General features: G+C 48.8%; 1 protein-coding gene across 1 annotated transcript; it reads right to left on the minus strand.

Moving 5' to 3' along the window:
- Positions 1-7,889: 7,889 nt before the first annotated feature.
- Positions 7,890-12,738, minus strand: LOC308346739 (alpha-1-antitrypsin-like; the record flags this gene model as incomplete). Its single annotated transcript, XM_080809768.1, has 4 exons — positions 7,890-8,084; positions 9,336-9,463; positions 11,124-11,321; positions 12,501-12,738. 4 exons carry the CDS (start codon positions 12,736-12,738, stop codon positions 7,890-7,892), a joined length of 759 nt encoding a protein of 252 aa, XP_080665894.1.
- Between the last annotated feature and the right edge of the window lie 5,417 nt (positions 12,739-18,155).

Genomic DNA, 18,155 nt, shown 5'->3' on the forward strand with positions numbered 1-18,155 from the left:
GGCTCGATCCCAGGACCTCAAAATCATGTCCTGAGCCAAAAGCAGATGCTTAACGACCAAGCCACCCAGGCGCCCCTTATGTTATTTACTTTTATTTCACTTTGGTCAACAAGTGTTATCTACAAGGCACACCCAACAGATACGTTGCTTTGGCTCCAGACCACCACAATAAAGTGCATTTCACAATAAGGTAATTCCAATGAAATTTTTGGCTTCCCAGTGTACATAAAAGTCATGTTTACACTACACAGCCATCTACTAAATGTCCGACAGCATCATGTCTAAAAAAGTGTATATACCTTAAATAAAAAATACTTTATTGCTAAAAAATGCTAAACATCATCCGAGCTTTCTGCAGGTCGTAATCACTGATCAGAGATGACCGTAACAAGTATAATAATAATGCACAAGTTGGAAATACAGCAAGAATTACCAAAGCATGACCCTGAGACATGAAATGAGCAAATGCTGTCAGAAAAATGAGCCAACGGACTTGCTTGATGCAGGGTTGCCAGAAACGTTTAATTTGAAAAAAGACAGTACCTGTGGAGCAGGATGAAGTGAAGGACAGTGAAACAAGGATGCCCGTATATGACATTGAACCTGTGGAACTTACTGAGGATTTTTTGTAATTCTATGTGCTTTATTTTTATGAATGTTCCATGTTTTCTTAAAAACCAGTGGGTAGGGGCACCTGGGTGGCTCAGTGGGTTGAGGCCTCTGCCTTCGGCTCGAGTCGTGGTCCCAGGGTCCTGGGATCGAGCCCCGCATCGGGCTCTCTGCTTGACGGGGAGCCTGCTTCCTCCCCTCTCTCTCTCTGCCTGCCTCTCTGCCTGCTTGTGATCTCTGTCTGTCAGGTAAATGGGTAAAATCTTTAAAAAAAAAAAACAGTGGGTAGTGTCTGTTCGGTACGCATAACTATGTGTCCACATGTGCATATGTATAATCGCTTGAGCTTATTCTTTTGTTCAGCATCTGTGATGATTCTCTCTTCACTTGAGTGTTCTGTCTCTCAGTGGGGAATGTCAAAGTCTCCAGTCCTGATTGTTCATACCAGTTCTTGGTTGATGTACTTTGAGGCTGTTAAAGCAGGTATATTTTGATAATCACATCCTCTTGCCCTATTGCTTAATTTTCTCTTATCTCTGTTTCATGCGACACATTTTGCCTTCAATTCTACTTTGAGAAGATTGTTTTCCAACTTCGTTTTGGTTCACACTTGCCTGATCTATCCCGTCCTCTCATTTCCAAATTATGCTTTCTTGTTTTAAAAGTGTCTCACGTCTACAACATTTAGTTGAGTTTATTTTTATTATCCCAATGACATTCTCTGTCTTTTAATTGGCAAAATTAACCCCTTTACATTTATTTTAAATTATTATTGTATTAGGACTGACATACCATTTTATTTCATATATTCCATTGACTATCTATTTTTTTCCTTTTTGTGTCTTTTATTTATTTGCATTGAAAATATTGAATTTTCTCCTATTGGTTCAAAAGGTATTTGTTCTGTTTTTGGTATTATTGTGGTTGCCCTTTACTGAAAAACCTTCAGCGAAGGACCTAGCCATCATGGGGACAGAGACAAGCCACTCCCATCGTGCCCCGTCTGAATTCCTGTTCTCAGAATACAAGAGCATAATAAATGGTTGTTTCTAGCTATTAAAATTTTAGATAATTTATTATTAGGGCATAGTACCTAGAACAGATTTAGGTACCTGGGAGTGGGTGGGGTGCTGCATAATGGAGATGGAATGAGGCAGCAGTCCTGGTGTCAGCTGACAAATGGGAGTTGGAGAGGTCTTATAATGACAGTTAGTAGACACCTGTGACACTTGAAGAAGTTGTTAATGGAAAGTGGGCACTGGGCTATAGGAAGGAGGAAGAGGACTCTTACCACGTAGAGGTAGAAAGTTTCACAACACTGTCACCTGTGGTAACATGAGTGTGGAAAATGTCACAAATGAGCTGGTAGCTGATGAGATTTCAAGATGGACTGGAGAAAATATGGTCTAGTTTATTCTTACTACTTAGGGTAAACTGTGGGAGGTGCCAGATAAGCTTAAACATTTTTGTTAAATACAAAAGAGCTAGAACTTTCTGGGTTGAAAAGATAATATAGTTTCTCCCTCTTAGCCAAAGATATTGTCTTTTGAGAAGTACCTTATTTATATAAGATCGAAGAGAAGTGACTATTTCTGTCAGATTGTCTTTTTCTTATTGATTGGTAGGGGTGCCGGGAAGAGAGGTAAATAAATTGCGAAAAAGCTTCTCTAAGTGTGTGCCTGACTTTTTGCTGTCGGTATGGAATCTTTTGGTGAACATAGTGCAGGGTTCCAGTGGAGCCCAATCCTCCTACTAATTCTGCGGTCACTGCTGCTTCTGTCCGGTTTTGAGATCTTTGCCTCCCCTAACGTTGTGAAACCTATCTTCCTATATTTTCGTTTTAGAAGCTTTGATCGCCTTATTTTTCACATTTAGATCTGCAGTCTATCTAGATTTGATTTGCGTGTATGGTGTGAAGTGGGTATAAAGTTCATCTTTTCCCATATGTCTGTGCCATTTAGTGACAAGAGGGATGCATTCGTTAAAGTGTCCATCTCATGAAGGACGAAATGTGTTACCTCTTGGAGAAGACCGAAGAGCCATAGCATCTGCAACGGTGTGATTCCAGAGGCAGAAGTAGTGATTCATCAAGAGGCTTCTCCCCGCGTCCGGGGTGACCCCAGAAAGACCAGCAAGTCATCCCTGATGGTTTCCTCAATGCATCCTCCTTAACTGTGGGAATGCATGCTACGAAGGATGTTACTGAGATGATCGACAAGATTAGAATATGAACGGTATGTTAAAGGAAAAGTGTTATAGGAGTGGTGACTTTCCTGAAGTTGAGAGCTTTACTGAAAAATAGTACCCCTAATGCTTAGAAAATAGACATGGAAGTATTTAAGAGTAAAGGGTCATGGTATATAAAGTGGACCCTGAAAGCATTCTGGAAATACATGTACATATGTATCATACACGGTGAAGGCTGGATGCCTCTGGGAGCCTAGCACAGCCCCGAGGGCATGGTCAGACCTCGATCAGGAGAGCCAGAGCTGAAACCGTTATTTTATCTCCTTAGTGACTGTGCCTACCAAGGACTGGCTACTCTTAGTGACTGACAAGAAGACGTTGTCTTTAACCATAAACATGAGCCCCTTAATGAAGAAAACCAATTTTCTAAACGAACATTTCTCTTAGGCACTCTGGAGTCAGATGTCCATTTGCTAGTCACGTGTTCCCTGAACCGCTCGTCAGTGTGCACCAGACCCTGGCTTGTGGCCTTCGGGTGAGTGAGACCCATTCCCTGCTTACCAGGAGGTCTGGTTCAGCATTGATGCATCTGGGTCTCATTTGGGAAAGAGCTGCTGGTCTTCCAGGGTTCACCCCAAATCCTAGAAGGAGCTTCTGGCTGGGGTTCTCTAAGAATGACCATCTCCCCCTACTGAAATCACCCGATCACAGATGTGTAGCTTGGGTTCCTCTTGTCCAACACTGCCAACCACTAAGGCTGGAACTGGCAGGATTGCTCAGGGCCTTCTAACTTCTGTAGCTTTGTGGATAAGGCAGTGCTGCCTGGAGTCCCATCTGCAGGTAAACAGGACCTCGGCCTGGTGTGGGACAGGCCATGTCATCCCAGGGACCTGTGGTGATCAGAATCACTAGGCAGGAGTCTTGGCTGGCCTTTGCTGAGCCCTGGCTGGTTGTTTACCCCAGGAATCATGAGCTGTGTTGGCAAAGCAGGATGTCAGCCTGTACTGATGGCCAGTGTTGGGGTGACAAACCTCAGGCTTTGCAGGCTAACCTGAGATGCCCTGGCTGGTCCCAGAGCCTGCCTTTTGGCTGTGGTAGCTCAGGGGCACTGTCTGACTCCCTGTCTTACAGCCCCGCTGGCCCACGTGGCGGGACCCACCAGTTCTCCCTGTAGGCTCAACCTTCAGGCTTTTCCTGGACCAAGCAGGACTTTCACCCTCTCCGGGGCCACCTTCTCCCTGATAGGCAGGAATTCAGCCCAGAGGGGTGGCCATTAATTCATTGGTAAGCTTCTGCATTGGCTGGCTCCCTTTTATCTCCCTTTAGATTTCCTACTTGTCAGTTCCTGCTCTGCTCTGATTTCACTGTTGAGAGTAAAACACCAAGCGTGGGGTCTGGCGCCCAGCGAGGACGGCAGCCAGCCTTTGCGCAGCTCTCGCTGGGGGCTGGCTCTAGTGTGTGATGTGTCTGGATCTGTTTGATCCTCACCAGAACCCGCAGGGTCGGTATTATCATAGAGGATAGTACAGCGGCAAGATCACAGACCTGTGTTCCAATCCAGACCCTAGCGGTGTGATGTCGGCACCTTTCGTAAGCTCTCTCTACCTGAGCGGAGGGGCAGAGATCCTGGTCTCTAAAATCGGTTAGACTGTTGTAAAGAATGCGTGAAGTAGTATGTAGAGAGCACAGAACAGTGTCCGATGTATTCCAAGGCACAGGAATACTCATGATTAGTGATATTCCCATTTGCCAGCTCAGGCTACCGGCAGAGAGGTTGGAGGGCGCACCTGTAGTCACGCCACCACGTGCAGGAGTCAGAATTTGAACCCAGGTGCCTTCGCCTAAGTCCTCACCACAGAGTTCAGCTGCGTCCAGCTTCATGCGTTCCTTCTCTGCACGGTCCCACAGCAGACCAGGGCTCGTGGGCACTCCAGTCTTGATCCCACAGATTCCTGGGCCCTGGATGTTGGCCTGGTGTGGACTGGTGCTGGGAACGCCCCCTAGCGGTTCACGTGGGGCCTACTTGAGAGTAGCTTGGAAAAGTCCCAGGAGCAGGGGATGCTGAGGGCTAGTTCTGCAGGTCCCTTGCAGGGGCCTTGGGGCACATTTCCAGCCTGCCCCTTGTTCTGTCACCAACCTGTTCTGTGACCTTGGACCAGTCACCCACTTCTCAGACACTCAGCTTCCTGACTTCCCACCTTCCTTGAGGTCAGAGGAGGCAAGAGATTGAAACAGTAAGAGAAACTGCCAGGACCTTTGGAATTCATCCGACCTGTCCCCAGTGTCACTCCAGCAACTACTCATTATGTGACTTTGACAAATCCCTGACTGCCTGCAGACCTCAATTTTCTGGTCCGTTAAGTGAGGTAAAGAATTGTGCCCTCCTGAGAGGGTTATCGTGTTGATGAGTGGGGATGATCAATGCAATGTGTTGTACACAGCAGTCGCAAGGTGCCCCTCGACTACTGTTCTGTCCACTTCTGGGTCTCAGTGTCATGCCACCGTCATTGAACGATTTGGGAAATGTACTCTGTCTCTTTAAAATTTGGACAAAAAGTGTGTAAATTTGACGATGTTGTTTTCCTGAAATGTTCGGCAGAATCTGCCGGAGAAATCATTTGGGCTTAGCGTTTTCTTTGTGAGAAATGTTTTATACATGGATTTAATTCCTTTAGGTTAGAGAACGATTCAGACTTCCTATCTATTCAAGCAAGATTTTAAAAAATCTTAAAAATTTAAAAAAATTTTAAAAAATTGTCTAGCTTTGAAAATTTATGTATATACAGTTTTTATAACATACTCATGTTCTTTTTTAAAGCATGTTCCTGATGCACAGGAAAGATCCATTTTTCAATTCTGACCTTGGTTATTTTGCTTCTTTTCTGTTTTTCTTGATCAGTCTCACCAATAACCACTGTATACCCAAGGAACCGTTAATGTTATTGTGTATTGTTAATGTTATTGTACATCCAAAGAAACGATTTTGGATTTTCTTAATCTGTCTTATTTTATGTTGCTTTCTATTTCATTAACTTGTGTTGTGTTTGTTATTTCTTCTACATTGTTTCATTTGATTTGTGGTTCTTTTTTTAATGTCTTCAGATGATGATGACTGCATCATTATTTTAGCATATATGCTAACATATGCATTTAAAATTTCCTCCTCAATGCAGTATTTGCTGTATCTGTAAAGGGTTGTTTTAAACAGCTTTATTGAGATATAATTTCTATACCATAAAACTCACCTACCGACAGTGTATGAGTCAATGATTTTTTAGTAAATTTAGAGTTAGAGCAATGTCATCAATTTTGGAATACTTCCATTGCCATAAGCACATACACATACAAATCCCATAAAACCTTTTGCTATCAATTCCTGCTCATATATCCAGGTCTTGGAAATCATTGATCTGCTTTATGGCTCCATGATTTTTCCTTTTCTGGATGATTTGTATACATGGAATCACAAAACCTGTAGTCTTTTTGGTCTGGCTTTTTTCACTTAACATATTGTTTTTGACATTTATCTACGTTGTAGTATGTATCAATAGTCTTTTTTGTTAGTACTCCACTATGTTGGTAGACTGCAGTGGTGTGTCTATGGAGGGGGAAATGATTATATTTATCTCTGTTTCTACCTCTACCTATGTCTGTGTCTATATCTATCAGCATTGTGGGTGTCTATATACCGATACCCAATCCATCCATCCATCCATCCATCCATCCATCCATCCATCTTACGGAAGAAGGAGGAGCAGGTTTGCATCCTGATAGCACAAGGGTAGTAGATAGGGAGGATTTGTGATTGAGGGGTTACGGGGCAGGATTGCTGGTGTGGTGTCCTTGAGTGGGTGAGATAAAATATGACCGGTGGCACAGGTGCAGGGGGGCCTCAGCCAGGAGCACGACCAGGTGCTCCATTGTAACAGGAAGGGAGGCAGGGGTATGAGCAGAGCTGGTGGTGGTGGGTAGGTGGTTATTGCCTATATTTTGCTAGTGAAAAAGGAAGTGAGGTCATCAATGGAGAGTGCATTGGGGCAGGAAGCTCGGAGGTGAAGATAAAAGCCCAGTCATGGAGTATTTACCTAAGTCAGTGGGAGCATAAAGGGCCTCGAGTAGAGAGTGACTGTTTCCAGGATCAAGGCCACTTTTGAGGTTTAGTGATCGTGGATTTAAAATGAGAGCCATCACTGTGTTGTATTTTTTTTTTTTTTTCCTAGTTATAGTCAGGCGTTCCCATGTAGGTTTGGAGCAGGCGGAGAATTGGAGGGTTTTTGCCAGGCAGGCATGAAAATGAGGGAGAAGGCAAGGAAGCTGAGCGTACAGTGGTCATGGAATTTAAACAGGGCAAGGAGGAAGCAAGGGCTGGAGGAAGAGAGGGAGGTGGAAACTGGTAGGCTCAATGGCTTGTGTACCCCAGTGGGTTGAAGGATTGTTGAGGTTGGCCGCCAAACGGGACGAGCTGGAGAGAAAGGAGGCAGTGTCAGAGGGAGGACGTGAGACTGTGGTGAGGTAGCTGGACAGTGACAGTATCTGTGCAATGACTTGTGGAGGGACCTTGAACGCAGCTGGACCCTTGTGGTGATGGTAAGACAGTCCTACCCTCTATGTCACACAAATAGTGCCCAGGCCAGTGGGCTCCCCAAGTCATGCAGGGGCGGGGGTCCCGCTGGCCCAGCGGCACCAAAACACCCACACACAAGGCTGTCATTTGCTGCTTTATTGAGTCAATTCTCCAAAGGAACACAGGTCCGCCACGGTCCAGCAGCAAGGGCACGAGAGGATGGCAGGCAGAGGAAGAAGTCCGGAACCAGCGAGGGATGCGAGGCTGCCAGAAGGTCATGAGAGTGATCTGCAGATCCTCCAGGAACGTTGGTGTTGGGCCAGTGAGTCTGGCTCGTGATCATGCACCTGTTGTGGACCTTGGTGTGCTAATCTGTACAATGGGGATAATGACTGGGAGGGGTTTTGTGCAGAGACCAGAAGATAGACCTATGAGCTGTGTGGTCAGTAAATGTCACTCTCGGCTTCCTTTCTCTTCAGGAGCCCGGGGTGGTAGAGGGGGAGGGGAGGTAGCTCCTCTGGTCACCTGACTATGACTTTGCTACGGGGTTCATCACTTTCCCCATGAACAGAAGGTTGCCGCTGCCTTCTTCAAACATTAATAGCAGGAAAGGCCAGTTGAAGCGAAAGGGGGGAAAATGCGATCTGGGGAGGAACTGGAATGCCGAGGTATCTTCTGCCTCTGCTCCTGTCTCATCCACGGTCAGCTCCCCTCTGTGCACCGCCTGTGGGGACCAAGGTTCAGAGCGCTGAGCCGAGTGGGAGCTGCTCCTCCTCCCCAAGTGGCCGCACTGCTTCTCAGTCTGAGCGCAGACCCCCTGTCTGCCAGGGAGGAAGGTCCGGTGGAGAGGCTGTGTCCTGTGGCGGGATACTTGCAATCGACTCCCAGTTCCCTCCAGACGACATGCATGACCTGGCATGTCCTGTCCCCGGCGAAGACCGTGTCCTCAACCAAAGGGATCAAGGATGCTGTCTCTCTCCATCGGGTTCGGCACCCTTGGTTGGAGGGCTCTCTGTCCTGCTTTGTACAGTCCCTCCTCTACGGCGGGGTCCCCTCTGTCCCTCCACGGCGTGAGCTCACAAGGCGCTCTTGCCTCACTTTGCTTTCCCCCTGCCTCTCAGAGAGCCGGTGTCCTGTCTCTTGGCTCCTCACCCCAAGACTGTGAGTCCTGGCATTTCCACCTCCAAAGGCCTCTTTTGCTCAACCCTTCTCATGGTCCACCTTGCCTCTCCCTGAGACCCGGCTGCATTGTCACTGGGTAACTCATCTCCCTGCCGCCCTCGGACCCTCAGGCAATCTTGCTCGTCCTTGCTCCGTCCTTGCTTCGAGCCCCTGGTGGCCCTCCTCCTCCAATTCACAGGGCGTCTGTCCCAGCATCTTAGACTGGCTTGCAGGACCCCTCTGGAGCCAGATCCAGCTCACCGTGGACCACTCCCACTCCCCAACCTGCCTGCCCCCCACTCATACCACCCCCACCACTACTCTTCCAGAAGTTGGTTAATATTTCCACTCAATTCCTCTTTCTATTCCCCAAAGATCCCACAGTGGTGTTAGGACTTCTGGACTCAGTCCAGGGGGCTCTCCTCTGGATTCTGATGGAACCATGAGGGGACTCCCCTGTCCTCCTGGAAGGGGTCAGGATTGCGGAAACACACCCGGCCTCGTGCTCTCCACAGCCCCTCCCGGCTCCCCAGAGCAGGGGCGCTTGCCTTCGTGGTGAGCTTGGGAAAGGGGGCATTACCCCTCGCTCCCAAATGAGGCTCGGCCCTCTCCTCCCAGCAGCTGTCATCAGGACGCCACTGGGGGGTTATAACTCAACCATTTCCATGTTTGACTTCCCCACCAGCTGGGGAGCCCTGTGTAACCCAGGGCACAGCACAGACACAGCAGCGCTGGGGCCCCCGGTTGCAATCTGAAAGAAGGAGGAAGGGAGGCGTGTTATAAATGGCCCAGGCGCCTGGGGCGTCTAACTGACCCTGGAGATCTTCATGGGGATGCTTTGCAGAGAAATGCCCGCGATTCCCACGCGGTAACGGAATATATCCGGCATGCCCATGGAGGGCAGGAACTGCTCCAGCTGACTGGTCCCGGATAAAGTGAATTCTGGAAAATACAGCCTCCTCCTGCTACTCAGGGCAATGAGAGGGGAGAACAGAGCTGAAATCCTCTGACCTCGGGAATGGTCCTGGCCAGCAAGCTCGCTGCTTGTAGGTTAATAGAATAAAACCCGTGTCAGCTGCGTCTCCTGGTGACTTCGGTGAACAGACCTGTGCAGGCACTTCATAAGGTGGTTCCATTTGGTCCTCAGAGTGGTTCTGGGAGCTGGGGGCCACCACGGCCCACTTCTCATGGAGACGATATGGAGAACCTAGGAGGCTAAGTGATTTCCCCCAAATCATTCAGTCTCTAAAGAGCGAGGATTGGCCCCACAGCTGAAGCTCGCCCTCAGACTGGCCCGCCACTGGGCCCTGCCATCTAGGAGGCTGTCTGTCTGTCCGTCTCTCTTGGGCCCCTGCACACAGCCTTGCCCCATGTCCCCGCCAGAGGGTGGCCTCAGGGCAGGGCTGGGAGCCAGAGTTTCTTATTTTCCTCCCGGCTCACTTTTCCGCATCTGCACCTGAAAAGCACGCGCAGGGGCTCGCCCCGTTGAGGGTGGGGGGGCGACCGTGGCTGTCCGGGGTCATGGCCTGCGGGGACTGAGTGCCGAGACTGCATCTGCCTTGGCCTCCCTGTCTCCACGGCCCAGTCTCTTCAGAGTCCCGCCAGCTCCTCTGTCCCCTCCCCTCCCCCTCCCCCTCCCTCCCCCTCCATGGTGAAGAGCCTTCTGGCCCATCATGTGCTGAGACAGAATGAAGGCTGTCGAGAAGGTGCATTACAAGACAGCCCTTGGTGATCTGTGATGGCTGGGGATCTCGAAGATGGACCCGGACATGGCGGGACTTGCCTAGAGCCCAGGGCGGGGTCCCCAGTCTTCAATGCGCTCGTGAATCCCCTGGGGTCTTGTTAAACTAAAGACCCTGAGTCAGGGGGGTGTGGGACAGTCCCCACCCCCTCTCTGTTTCTGACAAACCCCTGGAGGGAGCCATGGTGGCTGCTTCACAGGCCACACTTGGAGCAGCAGAGACCTCAAGTACCTCAGCGGAGCAAGTGAGTTGATCGAGGGCGTGGCAAAGAAGAGGGAAGGGAAGTGCGGGTGGCTGGGAAGCCATGACCAGGTGTAGAGAGGCTTGGTCCCGGCTCTTCCTGGGTCACTCATGGGCTACAGCGAGTATCTCAGTGAGTGGCTGGGAGGCCACTCTCCAGCCACCGTTTCCATGATCCTGTAGTTTGTTTCTAGGTCTCATGTGAAAATGCACGGCTTGTTCAGATCCGGTTTGGGAAATGCTGGGTAAAGCTGAGTGAGATATTGCTGGGTCCTTTGCAACAGCTCAGGGCTTTAAAACCCTAACATGAACTGTCAGTTTCTTAGAGGAAGAGCTGGTGCTTTGCTGTGACGGCACACCGGTTTCCTACGCTTCCGAGAACGTTTGGCTGAATCCTGCCTAGTGATGAGGGTGTGAACAGTCCCCACTCCCTCTCATCATGGGCCCTGAGACCAGAAGGGTCCTAGCGCCCCAGTCGCTGAGACAGAGAGGATGGCTGTTGAGAGGGCCTCACTGGGATTGGGAGCAGAGACGGCTGGGGTTTTATCTTAGCGGGAAGGGGTGGGACAATGCATCAAAATTCTCTCTCATCAGAGCCTCTTCTGTGTCCCTGGCCTTGCCTGCGTCGGGCAGGATGAAGACAGCACTGGCGTGACAGATGTAAGGCAGGCGGAGGACATAGCTGTGCAGGTGGTAGAAACGCTGGAGCTGGAACCAGCCTGGCTGCTGCATCATGGGCACCAGGACTTTGACCCCCTCACTCACTGAGAAGGGTCTGATCTCAGTGAGCTTCAGGTCAAAGAGGATTTTCCACGTCCCTGGCAAGAGAGAGGACACCACCAGCATTCAGGGCAGAGGGGGCTGGGTGTCAGGAGGTAGTTCAGGAGGGGCTGCTGTGTGCCAGGCACTGTTCTTGGTGGGGGCACTACAGTCATGCACAAGAGACTGTTGTTGGAGGGGAGCTTCTGTATGGTGGGAACAAGGGAAGAGAAAAATCGGGGAGACAGGAAATGCCAGGGGAGGGGAGAGCCTCCCTAAGAAGGTGATATGGAGGAAAGACCTAGCAGGGTGAGAGAGTGATGGCATGACAGGGAGACTATCCCAGAGAGAGGGGATGGTATGTGCAAAGGCCCGGTGGCAGGAATGGGCCTGGGGCATGAGAAATCCTGTGGAGCAGAAGGAGAAGGGAGAGGGCCATTAATGAGGACCATTAATTTCTTCATGTGCAAATGTCCAGAGTGCGGGAAGGGTAGGCCCCACGGGAGAACCACGCTTGCCCCAGAAAGATGACCGAGGAAGAACTCTGTAGAATGCCATCCTTAACAAGCTCCATATGAGAAGGAGAGACACAAAAATGGCAGAAGAGGTAGGAGAACCATGAAAGCCATGCCAAGTCCACAAAAAGAGAGTGTCAGGAAGGAGAGTCCACAAAATAGAGGGAAACATAGCAATGCCAGCTGGACACAGAAGGACAGGACCCCCAGCTCAACAAGGAGTTTCTTTTTGAGGAAGGACGGGAAGCAGCTTACAAAACGCTTTGGGATGAGCCCGGGGCCCAGAAGAAAGACTCGTGTTTGGTGGCATGGGAGCCGAGCTGGGATAGCCCTCGTGGGCAGGGCTGACTTCAGCTGTCACCAGGGCCCTGAATGTAGCTTCATGCTCTGTAGTCGCCAACTTGAAAAGCGGTATTTGAACAAGGGTCCCACATACTCATTCCCTGTGAAACACACAAATTATGTAGCTGGTCTGCGTGGGGGCACCGTGACCTGAGTTTTGGTGGTAGTAAGGCTCCAGCCTGAGAGGGACCTGGAATGTTCAGGAGAAGGTACGAGAAGAGGGAGGGGCTGCAGGTACAGGGGAGAGAATTAAGCGGTAGAATTCTCGGAGAGGCAGGAAGACAGTGGGCGGGGACCAGAAATACTCCTCTTGCACAAAAGACAGGTGAACTTTGCAGCAAACTGCAGGGCGACCTAAATCATCATTAGAAAATTTCTTACCTTTAAAGAAAATACAGTTGGCCAGAATCAAGACAGTGTCTGGGGCCAACTCCTGGGCCAGCTTCCTGATCTTGTAGTGGGTCATCATCTTGCTGGCGAAGTGGTCCATTTGCTCCCTGGCTACCTGCTTGGTCCCGAAGGGGATGAGGGAGACCTCTGTGCCGTACAGGTTCTGCGCGATGTCAACAAACCTTTGTGCCAGGTGCTGCCTCTCGTCCACAAACCGGATGCTGCCCATGTGTGGCTGGCATGCGGCAAGGGACCACAGGGAGGCAAGGAGTCACTGACTGTAGTGCGCATGGACCCCACTGCCTGGGACCTGGGCGAGGGGAAAGCCCAGAGCCCCCACGACCTGGGTACACGCTGCCGGCCCGGCCTGGAGAGCCAGCAGGGTGAGGGGGATGGAGAAGCTCAGTGGGGAGAAGACGATGTTCTTGCCTGGGTTTGCAGCCACCGTCTGCCTGTACAGGCTGAAGGCAAAGTGGGAATTGTTCAGGAAGGTTGGGGGCGCCAACAGGTTCTCTGACATTGGGTGATTTTCTTGGTCAGGAGCCTCTTGGCCGTAGGCATGAGGACCCAGCCTGGCCACCAGGAGCCAGAAGAACCGAGTGGGCTGCACCATCTGGGATAAATAGAGACACAGAGCACGGTCACCCGGTCCAGCAGGGTGTGGCGCCCCTTCTCCATTGAGAGTCCTGGGGTAAGACATAGGCTTTGGAATCAGGTGGACCTGGGTTCGAATCCTGGCTCTGGAACCGTGTGACCCTTGACGGGAGCACATGGTGGGTGAAACACAGCTGGTGTTTGGTAAAACTATAGGTGTTAGGGGAAAAAAGTTCTAGCTGTATTCTTCAGGCTTCTTTAGATTTTAGTTATAATAATAAATTCTACTTCAAATAAAATATTCACAATATAACGATTCCGCTCCTACCTGTTCCGCCAACCCCATGTCTCAGAGGTAATCAGTTGTAAGAATTTGTTGTGTGTTGGTCTAGAACTTTTTTCTTTGTTTGGGCCTGGATATGAATTGAATATGTGATATTTACACACAGAACATAGCTATATGTATGAATAATTATAAATGCATACTTCAAAATGAAGTGGAACTATAGCTTGCAAACTTGCTTTTTAATATAATACATGATAGATGTCTCATACTAATTTGTCAGTAGGCTCACTTCGTTCCATTATTTCAATGGTTACATATATTGCATAGGAAGGATTCACTTACTGTAAGTTATTAAATCAGCTCCTGTCGATAGGAGTTGATTTTTTTCCTGCTGTTTAAAAATGCTGCATGAACATCTTTGTATATAAATCCAAATGTGAGTGATTTTGGAGAGTTCACTTATGAATTTGGCATGCATATTTGAAGTTGTTCTAGCTACTACCAATGTGCCATCCAAAAGGTCTGAACCCATAATGTTCCTGCAAACTCTGGGTCAAATTACTCTACCGTGCTGGATGGCTGGTTGGATATTGGCGTCCCTTTATTTTTGGTTGTTTAATAGATGGAAATAGGACACCAGCTTTTGTTGTACTGTTTTACTGTCGTTCAATTGTCTTTTTTCCCCTTGATTAGGTTGCAGGAAATTCTTTTTTTTTTTTTTTAAGATTTTATTTATTTATTTGACGGAGAGAGAGACAGCGAGAGGGGGAACACAAGCAGGGGGAGTGGGAGAGGGAGAAGCAGGATTCCTGTCGAGCAAGGAGCCAGATGCAGGGCTCAATCCCAGGACCCTGGGATCAGGACCTGAGCCAGAGGCGGATGCTTAAGGACTGAACCACCCAGGTGCCCCAGGCTGCAGGAAATTCTTAAGTATGTAACAAATAGTGAGGCTTTGCCAGTTGTAGATGCTGCAAAATTTTCTCTTGAAGTTTTTTTTTTTTTTTAAAGATTATTTATTTATTTGGGAGAGAGAGGGAGAGAAATGCATGAGTCGGGGGAGGGCAGAGGCAGAAGGAGAAGCAGGCTCCCTGCTGAGCTGGGACCCCCCCCCAACTTGGGGCTCTATCCCAGGACTCTGGGATCATGACCTAAGCAGAAGGCAGATGCACCATCATCAAGAAGTTTTAATATTTTATGTGCTGTGATCTGCCAACACTGGGAGGCAGAAGAAACTTTTTCCCATTCCTAGATGGTTAAAAAACCACACACACCCATTTTTTCTTTGAGCTTTTTTTTTTTTTTGTACTTTATAATTCTATGTTTAGCTCTGTAATCAATTTGGAATTAAATTTGCATGGAGCACAAGTATACAAATATCCTTTTCCCCAAACAGACTGCTATCTGATAGCATTTATGTATGAAACTACAGTTTCCCCATGGATTTGAAGAGCTATCACTGTTCTCTATAAAAGTCCATTTATCACAGATTTTTCTGCACATTTATTATTGTTCTTTGCATATTCTTACCTATTTTTCTGCCAGTACCATACAGTTTTAATTATTGCAGTTTCAACCAAACATTAGATATTGTGCAAGGCAAATCACTTTGTTTTCTTTTTCAAAAATTTTCAGCTCTTTTTGTGGATTTATTTGCCTAGATGAACTTTAGGAACTATTGCAAATGAAAAAAATCCAGATGGAATTTCAATAAGAACTATTAATTTGAGGGCAAACGTCTCTTTCTAAAAGTGAATCTTTTAGGGAGCCTGGGTGGCTCAGTGGGTTAAGCCTCTGCCTTCGGCTTAGGTCATGATCTCGGGGTCCTGGATCAGGTCCTGGATCGGGTCCTGGATCGGGTCCCGCATCGGGCTCTCTGCTTGGCGGGGAGCCTGCTTCCTCCCTTCTCTCTCTGTCTGCCTCTCTGCCTACTTGTGATTTCTCTCTGTCAAATAAATAAATAAAATCTTTAAAAAAAAGTGAATCTTTTAAACCAGCATGCAATATAGGTATCTAAACGTTGAGACCTTTTAAAATTCATTTTTTTCCGTGCAGGTTGTTCCCCTTTCCTCTAACACTTTCCATTTTGTATAGTGTATTTGTATGCATTTTCTGTTGCCATTGTAAATTCGCTCCTGAGCATGACCTCCCACCTCCGGCTATGCTGATTAACTGGGAATGGGCACCTGACTCAGGACAACCAGACTTCAGAATTTGTACTTGGGACTGATTGGACCTGCCCTTGTCCCATGGCTGACTTCCCTGTCCTGTGAGCATGGGAACAGGGGTGTTTGTCACCATGGAATGGGAGAAGCTGGCGGCCTGGTCTAGAGAGAGAGGGGTGGGTGGGGAAGGGTTAGGTAGGCTCCCTAAGAGAAGGAAAGAGAGGGAGCTCCTGAGTTTTCCATGAAATCTAGGCCCTACCCTGGGGATCAGGGTGCTGTGTCTGTCAGGCTGGACAAGGGTAGACACCAGTCCAACTCCCCCCACTGTCCTCTGCTGTTTTCAGGTCTCCCCGTCTTTGGAGCCCCTGTGCTTTATGATTTGGTAAAATACACACTTCCATTCCAAAAAGGTTGCTAAGGAAAACTTGGAGTTAGGAGGAGGGGTGGGAAGGGTCACTGGTCCCCCATTTCTTAAAAAAAAGTCCAGAATCTGAATTTGCCTTCTAGATCAGTGGGAAATTCCATGAAGCCAATAATACAAGTTCCATTGTGGGGAGTGCTTATATGCTCAGGCTAAATTTTTGGCGAGTCAAAGTTCAATTAAATAGCGTGTGTGCTCAGGGCGCGTAGCAAGCGCTCAGTGGAAGTTGGCTGTTCATAGTTCTGTTAGGGTTGTCTTTTCTGTGGGCTGTTCTTTGCTAGCACTCTGCACAGATGCATGGTCTGCCCTTATCCGTCGTGTTTTGTGCCCCGAGAGACTGATGGACTGCATTGCCAGGCTCTCTGCCAGGCTGTCCAGGCCCCTGACTTCTTGGGCTTGGTAGTGGGTGGGACTGCTGGGAGGGACGAGAGAGAGGTTCCCTACTTCAGCTCCATGCCCTTGGAGCAGCTGCGTCCTTCCACCATCTTGGGTCCTTCCAGATAGTGCCACCTCCATGGCTCCCGCCCTCACTATTTCTTCCCTTCACTCCTTCAGCTCTGGGCAGGCAAGAGCTCCCTGGCTCTGCTAACCTCTGGGTGTCTCATCAGAGATGCTCCAGTTTCCCACACCCTTCTATGCAGTGTCTTTGTAGAAGTCTCATGCTTTGAACCAATCAATACTCTGAGCGATGCTCTATTTAATTTTTGCAACCAACCCCTGCAAAATGTTGAGTCTCAGGGAGGTGGAGTGGCTTGTTCAAAGTCTACACCTAGCCTGTAACTGAGCCAGCACATTCAAGTCTAGCTTTGCTGCCCCCAGAACCTTGATTTTATCCTTCACTGGCTCCCTATCTCTGAACAAGGTGACTCTCTATGATAAGACTCACCTATAGGTAAGTCACAGGTCCCGTGGCACTGCTCTGTTCCCTCCCCATATCCTACCCCAGACCACAGCCCTAACTGTGCAGAGAAAGCTATGCCTCAGGAACTAACTGGGAGCCATGGGGGCCAGACGTGAGGCTAGGGGAAGGAGATTTTTACTTACAAGGCAGGTACTAGGAGTCTGATGTATCCACAACCCTGTGGACAGCTGTCCTCAGCTGAGGAGAAGAGAGGATAGCCAACATCACCAGCTGATTCGGGTGTTCAGGGAGGCAGAAACACACAGAAAGGGCAGGTTGTGCCCTCCCTAGGCAAATGTTCCAGCCCTTAGCCCACCGCTCCTGTATCTTTTGGGTGCACAATGTGCGGTGCTCACTGGTCTGTGCGAAACTAGAGGAACAGGACTTGTTGACCTGACTTGGCCATGGAGTGTGGCTTTGCTACACTGTCAGAAAGGCTAAGGGGGAAGGATGGAGGCCACATTCTGCAGGGAAAGTGTTTTTCCACCCTCCCATCCATCCATCCATCCGTCCATCCATCCATCTGCTTCAGAGGCACTGTACTTAACCCTGGGTGGGCGCTGAGAGGGATTCAGAGTGACCTTATTGCTGCCTTCAAGAGGATTGCCTCCCTTGAGACCATGGATGCCTATTGTCTCCATACTCAAATACCTCTGGGTTGGATATTAGGGAGTCTGCAACTCTGAATTGGGGAAACCCTAAATTGATGAAAGAATGTTGAGTTGACAAAGTTTATACTAAACGAACAGAATTTAACTAGAGTTGACTAAGATTAAGCTTCCTCCACCAGACAGAATAGAGACGTAAGTACTCAGTGGAAGCTCCTGGAAGGATGTAAACCTGACCGGGACCCTGAAGGATGGACAGAATGTGGGCAACCACACAGGAGGCAGAGGAGATGCTGGCTGAGCAAACTCTGAGTGGTGGCCCATGGGCTCAGTTTCCACTGCAGTCATGCTGCATTCCCCCGGTTTCTTCATGGGCCTTTGCTCCCTTTCACACTTCTCCAGGGCGTTGGCAGAGTCTTGATTCCCAAGCAGAAGCCGGAGACCCAACAGCTGAATATTGATATGGTACTATTAACGATAGTGACACATGCAAGGGAGCTGTCCATCCTATTGATTTGTTTAACGTCTTCTATGTGGTAGGATATGTGCTGTATACTAAAGTGACCCTGTGAAGAGGCAGTGGTCCTGTTTTGCAGATGAGCCCAGGAAAGATCGAGGAGCTCATTCAAAAGCAAGGGGTTTGCTGAGACTGAGGCAGGCTTGGCGTGGAAAAC

This window comes from Martes martes, assembly GCF_963455335.1.
Source record: "Martes martes genome assembly, chromosome: 7".
Taxonomy (NCBI): Eukaryota; Metazoa; Chordata; class Mammalia; order Carnivora; family Mustelidae; genus Martes; species Martes martes.